The sequence below is a fragment of the Capra hircus genome, chromosome 5 (genome assembly GCF_001704415.2).
Source record: "Capra hircus breed San Clemente chromosome 5, ASM170441v1, whole genome shotgun sequence".
In the NCBI taxonomy this organism is placed as follows: Eukaryota; Metazoa; Chordata; class Mammalia; order Artiodactyla; family Bovidae; genus Capra; species Capra hircus.
In genome coordinates this window covers 40,866,200-40,885,828 of record NC_030812.1, presented here as the reverse complement: position 1 = coordinate 40,885,828, position 19,629 = coordinate 40,866,200, and the positions used below count along the sequence as shown (strand labels likewise).

The 19,629-nt window shown below is 36.0% G+C and overlaps 1 protein-coding gene across 1 annotated transcript in view; it reads right to left on the bottom strand.

The window, feature by feature from the left end:
* Positions 4,165-19,629, bottom strand: part of SLC2A13 (solute carrier family 2 member 13) — a 504,156-nt gene continuing 488,691 nt past the window's right edge. Inside the window, exon 10 of the mRNA XM_018047921.1 lies at positions 4,165-9,351. Coding sequence (XP_017903410.1) covers positions 9,125-9,351 — 227 coding nt within the window. The 3' untranslated portion in view covers positions 4,165-9,124. The remainder of the gene's footprint in view (positions 9,352-19,629) is intronic.

The following is a 19,629-nucleotide window of genomic DNA, read 5'->3' as shown; positions in this document are numbered from 1 at the left end:
TTTGTCTTCAAAGCATGCTTTTTGATATTGGTCTGGTGTCATGGTGTCATTTAAATCATTTTTTTAGCCTATAAAAATTTCCTGTCTTGCTTCATGGACCACAGAAGCACCTGTGATGCATGCATCCATTTATTCTTCAAATATTTATTGAGCACATACTATATGGTTGGCATTATATGAGGTGCTGGAGAGTCAGTGGTAAATAATACAAATTCTCTGCTCTCATGTTGTACATATTCTAGTGGGAGAAACAGACAAGAAATGTCCATCAGCAGATGAATGGATAAGAAAGCTGTGGTACATATACACAATTGAGTATTACTCAGCCATTAAAAGGAATACATTTGAATCAGTTCTAATGAGATGGATGGAACTAGAGCCGATTATACAGAGTGAAGTAAGCCAGAAAGAAAAACACCAATACAGTATACTAACACATATATATGGAATTTAGAAAGATGGTAATGATGACCCTGTATGCGAGACAGCAAAAGAAACACAGATATGTAGAGTGGACTTTTGGACTCTGAGGGAGAGGGAGAGGGTGGGATGATTTGGGAGAATGGCATTGAAACATGTATACTATCATGTAAGAAATGAATCACCAGTCTATGTCCGATGCAGGATACAGGATGCTTAGGGCTGGTGCACGGGGATGACCCAGAGGGATGTTATGGGGAGGGAGGTGGGGGGGGGGGTTCATGTTTGGGAACGCATGTACACCCGTGGTGGATTCATGTCAATGTATGGCAAAACCAATACAGTATTGTAAAGTAAAATAAAGTAAAAAAAATAAATTAAAAAAAAAGAGGACCAGATCAAAAAAAAAAAAAAAGAAAAAAAGAAATGAAAAAAAAATTTTCAAGTAGTGATAGTACTAGAAAGAAAATAAAACGAGGTTATCTGGTAATATATTGGGGGAGGAAGGGAGTAATTAAGTTGCATAATCAAGGTAGGCCATGGAGATGACTTCATTGAGCTGATATTTGAATAACAAAAAAGAAACAGGGGCACAAATAGGGTGACCAGGCAAAGGTAATACTGTGTGTAACATCCCTGAGGTGGAAGTGACTTAGCTTTATGAATTCCTAAGTAACTTGAAGATAAATCCACTCAATCAGTTCAATTTTCAGTAGATGAGCTTACTATTTGAAAGAACATACTACTGACTCCTTTTTAAAGTGACAATTTCAAAATTCTAATTCAATGGTTCCCGCATCACATTCTTAAGAATTGCCTGGAGAGTTTGTTAAAATATAGTTTCCTTGTCTAAAAGAGCTGAACTTGTAAAAATAGAGAGTAGAATAGTAGTTAGCAGGCTGGGGGTTGGAGGAACTGGGGAGATAGTTAAGGGTACAAATCTGGTACAAACAAATAAGTCCTGGTGAGCTTTTCAGACAACGATGTTGTATTATAAATTCAAAGTTGCTAAGAGACTGGATCTTGTTTCACAACAAAAAAAGAAATGATAGTTATATGATATAATAGATGTACTAGATAAGGCTATGGTGGTAGTTCTATTGCAATGTATAAATGTATCAAATCAATGCCTTGTATACCTTAAATTTACACAGTGTTATGTATGTCAATTATATTTTTAAGACGTTTCCTGGGCTACATCTCTAGAGATTCTGATTCAGTAGGTCGGGTGAGGCCCACAGATTTGCATTTTTAATAAATTCACTGGTGATGCCAGCACTACTAGCCCAGGGACAACACTTTGAGAGATGCTGCTCTATAAAATCTATCTTTTGGGTTTAACATTTAAATGCCGGTATTTTCTTTCATATAAAAAAATTACTTCCTCTGCATGGTGACCATCTGGAATTAATTTTTGTAACTTTAGTGGAAAATTACATAAAATATTAGAGGTAAAAATACCTTCAATGTTCCATATTAAATTAATAGCATCAGTAATAATATGAGCTTTATTTCAATATAGCCTATCGGTGAAGGGTTAGTGTCTATTGTCAGCTGGAGAAGATTTCAAAATTATATTTTAAAAGCTGAAAGGAATTTAAATGATAATTAACTGAGAGATTTAAATTTTTTTCATGGCTGGGAGATCACATAAATAGCAATTGCATGTTACATCCTGTTAATCTGGAGAACATGAGGAGGCTGTAATTCTCATCCACTGTGCCATTCACGTGGATACTCACGGAAGAGTTAAAGAAAGGAAGGGGGTATCAGGCTAGTCAGCAAAGTCAGCTTAAACCATTCTGGTCAGCAGAATTCTGGTTACTGCACTCACACAGCAAGCATGCTACATGTCAAAGAAGCCCATGTGCTCCTGCCCCTAATAGTTGTTCCCAAGGAAGGGAATTTATATGAATATCATGGTCTTAGCAGAATTAGGGATAGCATATGGATGATGATACTAAGAACAGCCAATCCCTAAGGAATGTCCCACTCCTCTAGGTGCTTTACATGATTAACTGATGTGATCCCTCCCTGACACATATAAGAGGGAGTTAGTAACATCTTCATTTATATATATAGGAAAGTGAAACATAGAGTAACTCAGTAATTTAGGTTACCAGGCAGTAAGTGGAAAAGCTGGGATCCAAACTTAGGCAATTTGCATCAGCCTAATCTCTTAAACAATGTACTATATAGATATTCCTCAACTTCTGATGGGGTTACACCCTGACAAACCAATTCTAAGTTGAAAATGTACTTAATACTAACCTAGTGAAATTGTAGCTTAGCCCAGCCTACCTGAAATGTGTTCAGAATTAGGCTCATTAGCCTATAGCTGGGCACAATCATTTAACACAAAGCCTATATTATAATAAAGTATTATCTCATGTAATTTATTGAATACTATTTTGAAAGTGAAAACAGAATGGCTTTGTGGTTATGTGATGGTTATAAGTGAATCAGTTTTCTAGGCTGGTGATTTCATGGCTGATTGGGAGCTCTGGCTGCTGTCCTGTCTAGCATCACAGGAGAGACTATCGTACCAGATCTGGCTAGCCCAGGAAAATATCAAAGTTAAAAATTCAAAGTACAATTTTTACTAAATATGAATCATTTTCACATCTTCTTATAGTTGAAAAATTAACTGGAACCTCTTTAACTTGGGGACCATTTGTATACTGCTTCATATTTGGAAAAGAATTCCCAGATCAAAAGTTTTCAAGATTTGTGTCTATAGTCCAGGTTAAAATGAGGTATCTGATTCTTTTCCTTCACATCCTTTCAATTCTAATACAGGAAAAACACACTGTCTATTTTTCAGTCTTTCTTCCTTGATCTGACAAGAAGACATTCCAAATGAGGACCAAGAGAGAAAGACTGTAGAGTAATCACTGCACAGAAAAATTTTGTACATACTTCTTAGTGAGTGATCTTGGATAAGTCACCAAAATGTTCTGAACTTGTTTTAGTACCCATAAAAGGCTGACAGCATTCCAATAAGACTGGACAATTAAATGAAGACTTTGCTGATCACTGATACAGATATGAAATGCACTGTTCAGGTGTTAAGATGTGTGGACACTTTATGCATAACGTAGGGGCTTTTCAAGGGTCATTTTAACTGTAGGAGTTTTGTCTTACCTGTTGACATTAGAATCCTTGCTTAAGATGCAACTCCACTGTAAGCCAATGAGTGACAGTGGATCACCGGTCTCCAGAGTATCTCCTCAAACCTGTTCTACAGTTGGACTCAAGATGGCACACCCAAACTATGGAGAGGTAAGTCTAATGTCTACACAGATCAAACAAAAATATAATGCTTACCAATAAAAGCTACAGAGGGGGAGAATGGTAATGGAGAATGGCATACATAATTCCAAAAAGAACTGTCAACTGGTCATCCAGTAGGTATTTTTTCACTTGTAAAGCAACAACCTCAAATAATTTTTGTCAATCTGACACAATGGTTCATGTCAACGTCTGGTTCTGACAACAGTAAGAAATTTCTTCAAAGATTTCTGAGTACTTCATTTCAGAGCTTTATATTTACTATTCAGAATAATTCCTTGCAATAATTTTTAGGTATTAAAATATTTTTAAAGTTAAAATATCATTAAAATGAATAGCATTGCATAAATATACAGATATAGGTAATCTTTTTAGATGCTTTTACTATGTAACCTAGATTCTAAAATCCAAAAAAGATAATTGGTTAAAATATAAACCTACAAGGAAGATAAATGAGTAGTGAATTGTCTTAACTTTTATTTGATTATTTTCATTTACAGTTCTGGCACTGACACTTTAAAAAAAAGATTTAATTTTATGTAAAGATTGAACTTCAATAAAATAACTTAAAAAACATTTACATATACATCATTAAATCTCCATAAAATATACAATACTTTGATACAACCATAGCTAGAATGACTTTGAAGGAAATGATACATATTCAAATTTTTAAGAGATATCTCATGTCACATGTAGGAATAAATATTTATATTGGATTTGTTAAGACATGAATTAAACACGATATGACATGCACTCTTGGAAATTAAAATATACATTTTGAAAACATATTTTAAAAGCACAAAACTGTGTTTCGATTTAATCTAGATGTATATCAGAGCTTTTAAATAGAAATTTGAACAGTTAGTACAAATAAAAGATACTATAACATCAAGTGAAATATAGTCCAAAAGCTGTTAGAAACCAGTTTGGACATGTAGAACATACATTTCTACTTTGGCGAGAGCTGAGTCTCATTTTTTAACCTTCAAATGAGATGGAATAATGATAAATTTGCTAAAATTTTACAAAATATTTGTGGTTTCTAATTTTTAGTACTTGTAAGCTATGTTTTTATTTTTCTCATTATATTGATATGATAAAATCAAATGCATGGGCTTAACTGTCTAAAATCAAAAGCTGAATATTGCTGCTAAATGAAAATAGATATTTAACATTCCACAGACCAAATCACCCAAGTGTAACAGACTCTGTTTTATACATATAAAGTAAAGACTTATGAGAATTGTATCGTTTTACACTCACAAGAAAATTATAAGATAAAATTCTTTCATGTATTTCTGAACATCATTAACACTTACAAAATCTCTCTCTGATGATTACTGGCACACAAAAATCTCCTTCTCTAAGAGATGATCTTTAAGAGAGTTGGGAGCAGTTAGCTGTTGGCATTTTAAAATGATTTCTGTTTCTAGAAAATAGCAGCAATATTGCTCACCCGGAAGGACTGAAGATACTGAAATTGATATGCTGCTACAAACTGGATCACTTCATCAAACTAGGTTAACATTATTGTACATAAGGCTAAGAAAACAGAAAGTGACAGAAAACAGGATGCTAAAATTAATCCAGAGAACAATTCTGAGTCTCTCAATAGGCAGAAGCTACACATAAGTTGTAAAATTTATCCAAAACTCAATACATTTTGGTATAATGTACATATTATGAATTCTCTGCTTCTGGCATGGTATATCGTTCTTTTATTTGTAGTTACTGAAAAGGTCTGAATGTGGCAACTTAAAACTGATAAAACAACTATATAAATGTTGTTAGGTGCTTAGTGTAATTTGTGATTTCATAACTAGGAGAATAGTAAAATAAATTATAACAAAACACCTTATTAATTTTATTGTTCTTAATTATTGATGAAAGAAAGTCAAAAGAATCCTCCCACCCTTCTTATTGTTTTATAGCATTTATAAAATATATTAGTGTCATTAAGTTAATGAGGCTAGTGAGATTTTCTTAGATGCCATGAAGAATATTTTATAGAATACCCTTCCCCCAAGATCTATGGAGTATTATAATGCATTTCAATTCTACTTCTGATATAAAGGCAAAAGGATAAATTGTCAACTTATATTTTTCCCTGTTAATTCTTCCTCTGGATAACTGATTTTGAAATTATAGTAAACAGTTTCTAAATTCTCTAATTTAACAATTTCCCACTTTAGAGTGAATAACTTAAGAAATAATATTAAGACTCTTACACACTAAAATGGCTCAGTGGTAAAATGAAAATATGAAAAGTACTTGATAACACTACTCTCAGCATTTTCCATCTGGGAACTAACTACTGCATATTACTGGTGATAAAATTTCAAATGGAAATAATACCTTTTAAATCTAATTTTAGTTTAGATCTTTATATATATACATTAAAATCATGTTTTGGGTAATTATTGACTAAGGTGCAACAATCAAAATTATTAGGAATTTTATATTTAAGAAAAATATTAATACCTAACCTTTAAAATCTATCTGATTTTAACATTCGGCCCTATGTGTTCAGATGCAAATGAAATGTTATACTCTCTTAAGTCTAGTGCATATCTTACCAGCCATCCAGCTAGGCCTCAATAGAGGTTATGATCATCTTCCCTATATTTTCCTAAATCACAGTAAACTTCTACTAAATTTGTAGCATGTTTAGAAGGAAACATATTTCAGCTAACAGTGTGATGCTTAATGTGTTTTAATATGATAGATCAAATCATACCATATATAAATTTTCCTATAAATATATATTTGATGATATTTCAAATGGAATGTTTTCAAGTTGACAGTGGTAGCCAAAGATGCTGATAACTTAGAAGGTGCATATTATTAAAAAACCTGCAAAATTCAAATACTTAGTTTTTAATATACTATAAATGTTCACTGAATCTAAAAATAATACCCTAATTTTATAAGGTTCCTTTTCAAGTAGTTGTCATTAAAAAATTATAAATAATTCCTATACTGTGCCTCTCTGTCTTGTACTTCAAAGATATGGAATATTATCTTTATCACTATATAAATAACTAGTAGTCCTTTATAGAAGGAATTGAAAATAGAAGACAAGAACTGTGGCTATTTTTCCCTATTATATGCATTTATGGATATAAAGCTGAAAACACTATTTACTTATGTCAGAGAGAACAGGCCATGTTCTGCTATAGGAAATAATGAGCTCAGTTGCTTCTTTAATAAAGTTACTGTGCATTCAGCTCAGCTGAGTATAAGCATATAGTTAAGGCCATGTATACAATAAACAGAATAATTGTGGGAATTATTTAGATAAATCAGGAAAACAAACTTCTAAACAGATCACTTTATGGGTTTAAATACTTTTTCTCCACATTATATTCTGATTTTATCATACAATAGTTCATTTCCCATTTCATTTTACCTGTGTGAAATATTATACAAACAAGAAATTTCTAATGGGGTAAGAAATATCAATAGAATAATAACTTTCTCTGTTAAAGCACATCTGCTTTTCTGGGGAAAAGCAAAATTAATATCCCTTTAGAAATCAATTGTCAGAGCACCTAAGTCAAGGAAAAAAGCTCTCAAAAATATATATTTGTTTAATTACATGAAATGATCAAAGAGAGAAAACTCTTTTTTGGTGGAAGGATTTTTAACTTTAGAGAATGAAACTCTCCGGCTACATTCTCAGCTGTCATAATTGTCATAATGTTCTTATGACATTCTTAAAGCCAGACTTTGAGAGAGACCAAACCATCTTGGAGGCTGGCAGAAATACACTGAATTTAGAGTCATTCTTTCACTCCAAAGAATACGTTATAAGATGTTTAGAGACACGTTAAAATGCATCAAATGTTTGCACTTTTAACTGACCTCAGAAGACTCATTCATATTTTCACTGGAACTAAGTAATTTTGTGAGTGATTTTGTACATACTATGTAGTTCTTAATATATGAGCAAAAATTGGAATTCACTGATGAATGAGCATAGAAACTAATGAATACTTTGAAAAAATACTGCAGAAATATAGTAACTCAACATTTCTTAAAGACACATATGAGAACCATTAATCTGTTCCAATGGAAAATCCCAGTTTTTAGACAAGAAGAAAAAAAATCCAAGTCAAGCATGAGAAAAAGGATACACCCACAGACAAATCTATGTATCTATTTTTAAGAGAATGTCAGAGAAAATGAGAAAGTGTGCAACATAAAAACCAGTTTATACTCTTAGATTCAAAAAGGAAAAAAAAAAAGACAAGTACCATTATGTAATAAAATGTGACAATTCCCTTAGGAAAAGTTAATAAAAAGTTAATAAAAATAGAAGTCTCATTACTTAATTAAACAAACATAAATAACAGCAGGGTTATTTCTGTTGCTGATTTTCTTCCTTCCTTCCTTGTTTCAGAAATTATTTGATTAAAAGAAGGGAAAGATAGTCTGCTAGAAGCTATTTATGTAACACAAATGAAGGCACAAATAGTAGGAATCCAGAGTTGATGAGTGAAGTTGTGAATACAGGGGATTTTCGCTTGAACAAAAACTGACCCTGAAATACAGTTGAAGATCTAGTGCTATTTTGTGTTTACAGCTGCACACTTAAGTGACTAACTCAGGGTTAAAAATCTTTAAGGTCCATAAAAATCTTTTCTTTCTTTCTAGCAATAAAATATACTTATCAAAACTTGCTAGCTAATCTGTGCAAATGTATACTTCTTAACTGATGCAAAAAATATGTAGGAAAATAAACCTAAAAAGACCTGCTTTTTATAATGTTCAAAAGATTCTGTACAGAGTCAGCTGCTGAAGAATTTTCAAGATTTGAATTGGAGAGAGAAACGAAAATGTAGAATACAAAGGATATAGGACAGCTGTGCCCTTGTAGGAGACACTTTTGAATTTGTTGATGAAAGCTTAAATGGAATTTTTTTCTAATAGCTGATCACAGATAAGTGCCTCATCCTTAGGAAAAATTAGGGCCAACAGACTGTGCTTTGACAGAAAATACCTTTGGACCATATTTTAGCATCCTTTGTCATAAGAATATCATACATATATGATTTGGCTGGATTAGCACTGACTCAATTGCCACTAATAATTATATATAGTCTTAGGAAAAAAGGATATCACTGAAGTCACTGGGTACAATATTCATTTTAAACTATCTCAGGAAGGAATTACACACATTTGTTCAATAATTATTAGTTTAAAATCTCTGTAAATTTTTTACATCTCTGTATGTGAAAAAAATGTCATTGTGATGGTATCTTCCTTGGAATCAAATATTCTAGGATATGAAGTCATTCAAAACTAGACTATGGAAAGAACCAGATTAAAAGCAGGGCAGTGAGGTCACCAATTGCTGTTCTTCTCTCCCAAGTTTGTTTAAATGACTAAATATATAAGCAGCTGATAATTATTCCACATCAGAAGCATCGTTGTCAGAAAGATGGTAGTTACTTCCCTTTACCCGAATATATTCAATATATCTCCCTTCATCAGAATCTGAAGCACCACATGTACATAGCCTGTTGTCAAAGAGTGATTCAATTTCCTCTAATTTTTTCCCTTTGGTCTCAGGAAGACAGCCGTAGATGAAAAGGAGACCCATCGAAGCGAATCCAGCATAAAGGAAGAAGGCTCCTGCAATGGAAAATAATATATATGTAAAGGCTTACATTGGAAAGGGGACTTGATTTTAACTTCTGTTTCTGGTTAATAATGCATGACTGTGGTCTGAAATGGAACCAAAAATTTGCTCACAGCTTGGTTTATTTGGTTTACTCTAATTGTTTTAATTATGTGAATATAATACAGTTTGTCTTTCTAAATTCAAGTTATGTAATACCAAACTTAAGAAGAATGGTAGCCCAGGCTCAGAATAACTTCTGTTTTGAAATCTATCCTCACTTCCCTGATTAGAATTGTGCTTTGACAACACTTTGCTGAGGCAAAGTGGTATATAATAACAAAGTAGCATTATAATTATGTGAATATATTTGTGTTAGCCACTAGACTGGAGGCACTTTCAGGAAGAAATTTTCTTCTCATTTATCTTGAGTGTAGTGTTTCCAGAACCACATTCAGTGATGACACTGCTGATTTCTTGAATCAAAGCTCAAAGTTTAGGAGTCAACAGAGTTTTCTTTTACTCTCCCACCCAATGTCCACTCTTAGAAAATCCTGTTGGATCTACCTTCACATACAATCCAAAGATGACCACTTTTTACCATTTCTAGACATCTCTGATTTAAAAGCCTTCCTCTTTACCTGCAGTACTGTAAGAGTCTCCTAACTAGTGTCCCATTCCTTCTCTGAGGCTCCTACAGTCCATTTTTGTATGTGTGTCCATAGCACTTGGGGCTTCTCAGTGGTAAAGAATCCTCCTGCCAATGGAGGAGAAGCAAGACGTGGGTTCAGACCCTGGGTCAGGAAGATCCTCTGGAGGAGGAAATGGCACATTGCTCCAGTATTCTTGCCAGGAAAACTTGATGGACAGAGGAACCTGGTGGGCTACATTCTAACTCAATGGAACTATGTATCATGCTGCATAGGGCCACCCAAGATGAATGGGTCATGGTGGAGAGTTCTGACAAAACGTGGTCCACTGGAAAAGGGAATCACAAACCACTTCAGTATTCTTGCCTTAAAGAACCCCATGAACAGTATGAAAAGGTGAAAGGTATGACAATGAAAGATGAACTCAGTAGCTGTCCAGTATGCTACTGGAGAAAGTTGAGAAATGGCTCCAGAAGAAATAAAGAGGCTGAGTGAAAGGGGAAACAATACCCAGTTGTAGATGTATCAGGTGGTGAAAGTAAATTCTGATGCTGTAAAGAGCAATGTTGCATAGGAACCTGGAATGTTGGTCCATGAATAGAGGCAAATAGGAAGTGGTCAAACAGGAGATGGCAAGAGTAAACATTGACATTATAGGAATCAGTGAACTAAAATGGACAGGAATGGGTGGGTTTAATTCAGATGATTATTATATCTACTACTGTGGGCAAGAATCCCTTAGAAGAAATGGAGTAGCCATCATGGTTAACAAGAGTCTGAAATGCAGTTCAGTTCAGTTCAGTCGCCCAGTTGTGTCCGACTCTTTGCAACCCCATGAATCGCAGCACACCAGGCCTCCCTGTCCATCACCATCTCAAGGAGTTCACTCAGACTCATGTCCATCGAGTTTGTGATGCCATCCAGCCATCTCATCCTCGGTTGTCCCCTTCTCCTCCTGCCCCCAATCCCTCCCAGCATCAGAGTCTTTTCCAGTGAGTCAACGCTTTGCATGAGGTAGCCAAACTACTGGAGCTTCAGCTTTTAGCATCATTCCTTCCAAAGAAATCCCAGGGTTGATCTCCTTCAGAATGGACTGGTTGGATCTCCTTGCAGTCCAAGGGACTCTCAAGAGTCTTCTCCAACACCACAGTTCAAAAGCATCAATTCTTCGGCGCTCAGCCTTCTTCACAGTCCAACTCTCACATCCATACATGACCACAGGAAAAACCGTAGCCTTGACTAGATGGACCTTAGTCGGCAAAGTAATGTCTCTGCTTTTGAATATACTATCTAGGTTGGTCATAACTTTTCTTCCAAGGAGTAAGCGTCTTTTAATTTCATGGCTGCAGTCACCATCTGCAGTGATTTTGGAGCCCCCCAAAATAAAGTCTGACACTGTTTCTACTGTTTCCCCATCTATTTCCCATGAAGTGATGGGACCGGATGCCATGATCTTTGTTTTCTGAATGTTGAGCTTTAAGCCAACTTTTTCATTCTCCTCTTTCACTTTCATCAAGAGGCTTTTTAGCTCCTCTTCACTTTCTGCCATAAGGGTGGTGTCATCTGCAGTACTTGGATGCAATCTCAAAAACAACAGAATGATCTCAGTTCCTTTCCAAGACAAACCATTCAATATCACATTAATCCAAGTCTATGCCCCAATCACAAATGCTGAAGGAGCTGAAGTTGAATGGTTCTGTGTAGATCTACAAGACCTTCTAGAACTAACACCTTCTTGATTAAGGTGAAAGAGGAGAGTGAAAAAGCTAGCTTCAAACTTAACATTCAAGAAACTAAGATCATGGCATCCGGTCCCATCACTTCATGGCAAATAGATGGGGAAACAATGGAAACAGTGACAGACTTTACTTTCTTGGGCTCCAAAATCACTGCAGGTGGTGACTGAATCCATGAAATTAAAAGGCGCTTGCTCCTTGGAAGAGAAGCTATGACCAACCTAGACAGCATATTAAAAAACAGAGACACTAATCTGTTGATAAAGGTTCATCTAGTCAAAGCTATGGTTTTTCCAGTAGTCATGTATGGATGTGAGAGTTGGACCATATAGAAGGCTGAGCGCCAAAGAATTGATGCTTTTGAACTGTGGTGTTGGATAAGACTCTTGAGATCAAATTAGTCAATCCTAAAGGCAATCAACCCTGAATATTTATTGGAAGGACTAATGCTGAAGCTGTAACTCCAATGGTCTGACCACCTGATGCAAAGAGATGACTCATTGGAAAAGACCCTGATGTTGGGAAAGATAAAAGGCAGGAGGAGAAGGGGATGACAGAAGATGAGATGATTGGATGGCATCACCTACTCAATGGACATGAGTTTGAGCATGTTCTGGGAGGTGGTGAAGGACAGGGAAGCCTGGCATGCTGCAGTCCGTGAGGTCACAAAGAGTCAGACACGACTGAGCAACTTAGCAACAAAAACAACATGTGAATTCTAGACAGTCATTTAACCTCCTCCTTGGACCTCAGTTTCCTCATTAAGTAAAATGAGATGATTTATCAGTTCCTATTTAAATTTATGGTTTAAATTTTAATTCTGTAAGTTTTACAGCCCAGTAGGACCAGGTATAGGAGAGGTGGTAATGGTATGCTTGAGGAGGAGACCAGCAAAAGTGGTCTCCTCAAGCCCAGAGTCTATGGCTTGTCTCTGGGTTCCTAGCACAGTGCTGATTCATTGGAGAGTTTAGAGAATGAATATTCTCTTGTTGATGGCCAGATGGAATACATTGGGTAGGAGATTTGAAATAAAGGCCTAAACCAGACACCATGACTATATATTTGAAAGTCAAGCTTGAAGCCGAAAAGTACAGCAGTTAAAGAACTGAAAAATATTTCTTAGTTTGTTGTCACTACAGAATGTGGAAAGACATTATTAAAACTATTTTCTTTAAGACAGGCCTAGAAGTAACCATTTCAGTACTGTCTATAGAAACACTTCTTGGGAAGACTCAAGTAAAACTACAGAGGAAAATGCTGCTGAACTGGCCACCCCAAAGAATCTGCTCTGTTGAATGAGCAGCCATGAGAAAATAAAAGGGAAGCAGAGGTAAACTATGAGATATTAAAACATATATATAAAATGATTGATTTACATATAAATCAAGACATAATTTGTTGGCTTAAGTCATCAGAAGCTATATAATTCTTAAGGAGCTGGACCCATATAAATAAAATTTTTTCTTTAATAAAAATAAAATTCCATTTACAAATACAAGGCTCCTTTACTTCATTTCAGTTTGGTCTATATTATACTACAAGTTATATATTTTTACATCATACTTGATAAAAAATAAAAAAATAATAATAGGTCATCTGGCATGCATATCAGAGTGCTACAGTGAGAGGAAGGCTCTGTAGACACTGTGGGTCTGAAAGTCAAAAAGTTACATAGGCTGAATCCTTGTATAGTTTCTTGAATTGTCTTGATTTTAGTTTCCTGATCTGACAGGGAAAATAAATCCTTCCTTGCTATAAACTGCAAAGACTAGAAAGAATTTTGGATGTTAGTTGCCCAAAAAAGTGATAGACATTATCAAGTTACACTAAATGACTAGGGAAGAATAGTGACTAGCATGGCTAATAAATCAAGAATGGTTTCATCTAAGGGGCGCTATGACAAGCTGGCTCTTAGAGGATGTGGAATTTTGAGGAAAAAAAATGACAGAGGTGAAGTCTTGTATTCTGAATACAGATAAGCAAAATTGTGGAGGTAAGAAAACAATAGGTGCAGATGATAAAACGTTTTAGACTAAACTGGGATGCTAACCTCTGAAATATCTAATGGAGTAAATATAGTCTGCCTTTATAAAGTATAATATTTAGGAAATATTCATCACCTTTCACAATTTAAGTACAATGGCATGATTGGAAGTAACAAATCAAATTTTTCAATAGTAAACTCTTACAGTTAAAAGCAATTAGATGGATTACTGACATTCTTAAAAGCCATACAATTTCTTGTGTGTGTGTGAACAAGATTCCCAAAGCTAAAGAACATAAAGAAAATTCTATTAAAAAGCAAGATACAGCTATAAAAATCTGAATAATCTAAAGACAGCAAATGCTACAACTGTGTATATAGGCTTCACTGGTGCGACCTGTGGTTAAGCCAACAGAAGTGCAGGCAGGCCTGGGAGGCTGTTACCTGCTTCGTGTAATGGGCAAGTCAATTATGTAACTCATTTTCTTAATTATGTCCCTTTAGGATGAAAATGAAAAAGATGTCTGTAGCAAATCTGTTAGGACTGTTAAACAGTGCAATTTTATTCTAAAGGAAATAAATCATATTAGAGTGCTTATATTAAGCTTCAGATTAAAATAGATACTTAATTGAATTATACAAAATGAAGAATTAAAGATTCAAAACAGACACTTTAATAATGCTCAACAAGGGATCTATTTAGTCACATGTGCTATAAATAAAGTGATATACTGGTGACATTTTAATGATAATTTTTAGTAATAATACTGAATGGGGCCCAGACCCTTCTAGGCAGTATAGTTTAGGAAGGAATCAAGACTTGAGGTCTTATGAAACAATAAAAAAGTAAAAGAAGACATGAATATTTCCAGAGAAATACCTCATTATGGTGCCTATTTGTTGTCAGGAATATAAACATATAGCTTACATCAATCAGTAACCTCTAGGTTAAAATATAGAGCAATAAACAGAAAAACTCTAACCTGAGCTGAGATATTGTTCCCCTAGTGAAAACCTAATGGACAGTGTGCTGACAAGAAAGAAGTCTGGCTTAATGCGAAACAAAAAGCTTCTTCTACTGAGATATTTTTGAAAGAAGCCTGGCTATGCCCTATTTAAATTTTACTTCCGTGGCCTCATGTTTTCCTAACAGAACTGATTCAAGAAGAGGAGCTTTGCTATCAAAAGTCTTACCATGTAGACTTTTATTATTTTGTCTATGACTTTCTATTAAAAATGCTTTCTCAAGAAATAAGTCCATATTTAAATATTTCAGTATTCTCCAGGACCAGAAAATATGGGTAAATATTTATTGTGTTTATATTTATGCTGTTAGGAAGATAAGCTTACAAATTTATGTAAAACATTCTAATTGCCAATAAAGCTGAACATACTAAATATATACCCAGTTTAAAATGCCAGTGCCTTTCCTTTCCAAGAAAATAAATATTTCTAAATGTTTTAAATTGTGTTTGGGAGAGAGAGGAGTTTCATAAAGATTAGGAAAAAAAAAAGCATCAGAGAAATAGTTTTAAATAAAACTAAACAGCAAATCATAATGTTCATAAGAGAGGAGGAAGAGACATATGATGTTTCCACATATTTATCATTCATTTAAAAGTTCAACTATGTATTTATTCATTTGACAAACACTTCTGAGTGCTTAATAGGATTCCCTGGAAGGCATGGGGAATATATTGGTGAATAAAGTGTAATCCTGGCCTAAAGTCAAGGTCCAGCAGTGAGAGGGTAGATAGAGGAATGGACAAATAAGTTTGTTCTTACAAAAAGAAATTATAAGTAGCCAGAATATGGGATGAGGTGAGATGAGGTGAGGTGCAGTGAGGAATGGGGGAGAGGATCTGAGAGTGGTCTAAGCACTTGTTGTCCAGTTGCTAACTCCTGTCCGACTAGGGACCTCAGGGACTGTAACACATCAGGCTCCTCGGTTCTCCAATATCCCCCACAGTTTGCGTGAATTCATGTCCACTGAGTCAGTGATGCTATCTAATAATCTCATGCTCTGCTGCGCCTTTCCTCATTTGCCTTCAATCTTTCCCCACATCAGCATCTTCTTCAATGAGTTGGCTCTTTGCATCAGGTGGCCAACGTACTGGAGCTTCACCTTCAGCATCAGTCCTTCCAATGAATATTCAGGGTTGATTTCCTTTAGCATTGACTGGTTTGATCTCTTGAAATCCAAGGGACTCTCAAGACTCTTTTCCACCATCACAATTCGAAAGCATCAGTTTTTCATCACTCAGTCTTCTTTATGGTCCAACTCTCATATCCATACATGATTACTGGAAAAATCATGGCTTTGACTATATGCACCTTTGTTGGCAAAGTGAGGTCTCTATTCTTTAATAAACTGTCTAGGTTCATCATAGCTTTCCTTCCAGGGTCAAGCGTCTGAATTTCATGACTGCAGTCACCATCCCCAGTGATTTTGGAGCCCAAGAAAATAAAATCCATCACTGCTTCCACTTTTCCCCCTTCTATTTGCCATGAAGTGATGGGACTGGATGCTATGATCTTAGATTTTTGAATGTTGAGTTTCAAGTCAGTCTTTTCACTCTCCTCTTTCACCTTCATCAAGAGGCTCTTTAGTTCCTCTTTGCTTTCTGCCATAAGGGTAGTATCATCTGCATATCTGAGGTTGTTAATATTTTTCCCAGCAATCTTGACCCCAACTTGTGCTTCATCCAGCCCAATGTTCATTCATGTGCATTTTGCATGGTGTACTCTGCATAGAAGTTAAATAAGCAGGGTGACAGTATTCAGCCTTGTAATACTCTTTTCAAAAGATTTGAACCAGTTTGTTGTTCTATGTCCAATTCTAATTGTTGCTTCTTGACCTCTTCTCAGAGACAGGCAAGGTGGTCTGGTATTCGCATCTAGGAATTTTCTGCAGTTTGTTGTCATCCACATAGTCAAAGACTTTAGCATAGTCAATGAAGCAGAAGTAGATGTTTTTCTGGAACTTCTTTGCTTTCTCCATGATCCAACAAATGCTGGCAATTTGATCTCTGGTTCCTCTGCCTCTTTGAAACCCAGCTTGTACATCTGGAAGTTCTCAATTAATGATTTGCTGATGCTTAGCTCAAAGGATTTTGAGCATTACCTTGTTAGCATGTAAAAGCAGCACAATTGTATGGTAATTTGAACATTCTTTTGCACTACCCTTCTTTGGGACTGGAGTGAAAACTGACATTTTCTGGTCCTGTGGCTATTGTTAAGTTTTCCAAATTTGCTGACATACTGAGTGCAGCACTTTGACAGCATCATCTTTATGATTTTAAATTGCTCAGCTGGAATTCCATCACCTCCACTAGTTTTGTTCCTAGTAATGTTCCCTAAGCCCTCTTGCCTCACACTCCAGTTTGTCTCACTCTAGGTGAGTGACCAGTCATAGAGTTTATCCTGGTCATTAAGACTTTTTTGTATAGTTCTTTGTACTTCTGCCACCTCTTCTTAATATCTTCTGCTTCTTTTAAGTCCTTAACGTTCCTGTCCTTTATCGTGCCCATTCTTTCATGAAATGTTCCCTTGATATCTCCAATTTTCTTGATGAGAATCTCTAGTCTTTCCCATTCTATTGTTTTGCTCTATCTCCTTGCATTGTTCATTTAAGGCCTTCTTATCTCTCCTTGCTATTCTCTGGAACTCTGCATTCAGTTGAATATATCTTTCCTTTTCTCCTTTGCCTTTCACTTCTCTTCTTTACTTATCTATTTGTAAAGCCTCCTTAGACAGCCACTTTGCCTTCTTGCATTCCTTTACCTTTCAGATGGTTTTGGTCAATACCTCCTATACAAGGTTACGGACCTCTGTCCATAGTTCTTCTACCAGATCTAATCCGCTAAAAAGATTCATCACTTCCAGTGTATAAGTCATAAGGGATTTGATTTAGGTCAAACCAGAATGGCCTATTGGTTTTCCCTACTTTCTTCAAGAGTATGAATTTGGCAACAAGGAGTTCATGATCTGAGCCACAGTCAGCTCCCAGCTTTGTTTTTGCTGACTGTATAGAGCTTCTCCATCTTTGGCTGCAAAGACCATAATCAATCTGATTTAGTTACTGACCATCTTGTGATGTCCATTTGTAGAGTTGTCTCTTGTTTTGTTGGAAAAGGGTGTTCACTATATGTAATCAGTGTGTTCTCTTAACAAATTAGCCTTTGTCCTACTTCACTTTGTACTCCAAGGCAAAATTTGCCTGTTATTCCAGGTATCTCTTGATTTCCTACTTTTAAATTACAATCCCCTAAGATGAAAAGGACATGTTTTTTTGGTGTTAGTTCTAGAAGGTCTTGTAGGTCTTAATAGAACCCATCAACATCAGCTTCTTCGGCCTCAGTGGTTGGGGCAAGCATGTATGCGTGCTATGTTGCTTCAGTCATATCCAACTCTTTACAACCGCATGGACTATAGCCTGCCAGGCTCCACTGTCCATGGGATTTTCCAGGCAAGAATACTGGAGTGGGCGGCCACTTCCTCCTCCAGGGGATCTTTGTGACCCCGGGATCAAACCCAAGTCTCTTATGTCTCTTGCATTGGCAGGCAGGTTCTTTACCACTCACATCAACTTCAGCTTCTTTGGCATCAGTGGTTGGGACACAGACTTGGATTGGATTACTCAGAAGTTCAGTGGTTTGCCTTGGAAAGAAACCAAGATCATTCTGTTGTTTTCTAAGCCTGAACCCAAGTACTGCATTTCAGACTCTTTTGTTGACTATGAGGGCTACTCCATTTCTTCTACAGGATTCTTGCCCACAGTAACAGATATAATACTCATCTGAGTTAAATTCACCCATTCTCTTACCTTTTAGTTCCCTGATTCCTAAGATTTTGATGTTCAATCTTGCCATCTCCTTCTGGACCATGTCCAGTTCACCTTGATTCATGGATCTAACATTCCAAGTTCCTATGCAATATTGTTCTTTACAGTGTCAAACTTTACTTTCACTCTAGACACATTTGCAACTGAGTGTTTCCACTTTGGCCCATCCTCTTCATTCTTTCTGGAGCTATTTGTAATTGTCCTCTGCTCTTCCCCAGTAGAATATTGGACACCTTCTGACCTGGTGGGCTCATCTTCTGGTGTCATATATTTTTGCCTTTTCTTACTGTACATGGGGTACTCCAGGGAAGGTTACTGGAGTGGTTTGCCATCTCCTCCTCTAGTAGACCACATTTTCTAAGAACTCTTCACCATGAACCATCCAACTTGGGTGGCCCTGTACATTATGGCTCATACCTTCATTGAGTCATGCAAGCCCCTTCCCCAGGATATGTGATCCATGAAGGGGGGACGGGTGAACGGGGGGTGGGAGGTGGGGTTCTAAGCAATAGACATTCAGTATATTATCACAGAGGCTCAGGAGATTAGCATGAAAACCCCTATTTCATCATTTAGAATCCAATCACAACCTATAAACTCATACAGACAATAAAGAAATTCTCTTGCTAAAAAGACGCCTTTTCATTTTAGTAAAGATAAGGCTAAAGTAGCTTCCCAAAGTGTTTTCCTAACTCAGTCACTTCTCAAGATTGTTTTCTTCAAGTTATGGTCTCACTACATTTTACATAAACACCTCTGCTACATTTATAGTTTCAGCAGTGGTAACTGCTGGTCTCAGTGGATCCTGACATACTTTGGTCTGAATAGCAGATATGATAGAGTGGAAGGCATAGCACACAACATTTGGGGGAGCTACTTTGACCCTACTTTGATTCTACTCTTGGATACAATCCATCTGTGTTGAGACATTTTCAAGCATTACCCCTAGACTCCAGGATCTTTCTATAATTCTCTGTTGTTTATGTTTTTTTTTTCCATTAAACTAAAGGGCTTGTTGTGAAGACTTCCAACTGAGGGATAGCTGGGAGATGTTTGGGTTTGAAGTGTAAGTGGGTGGG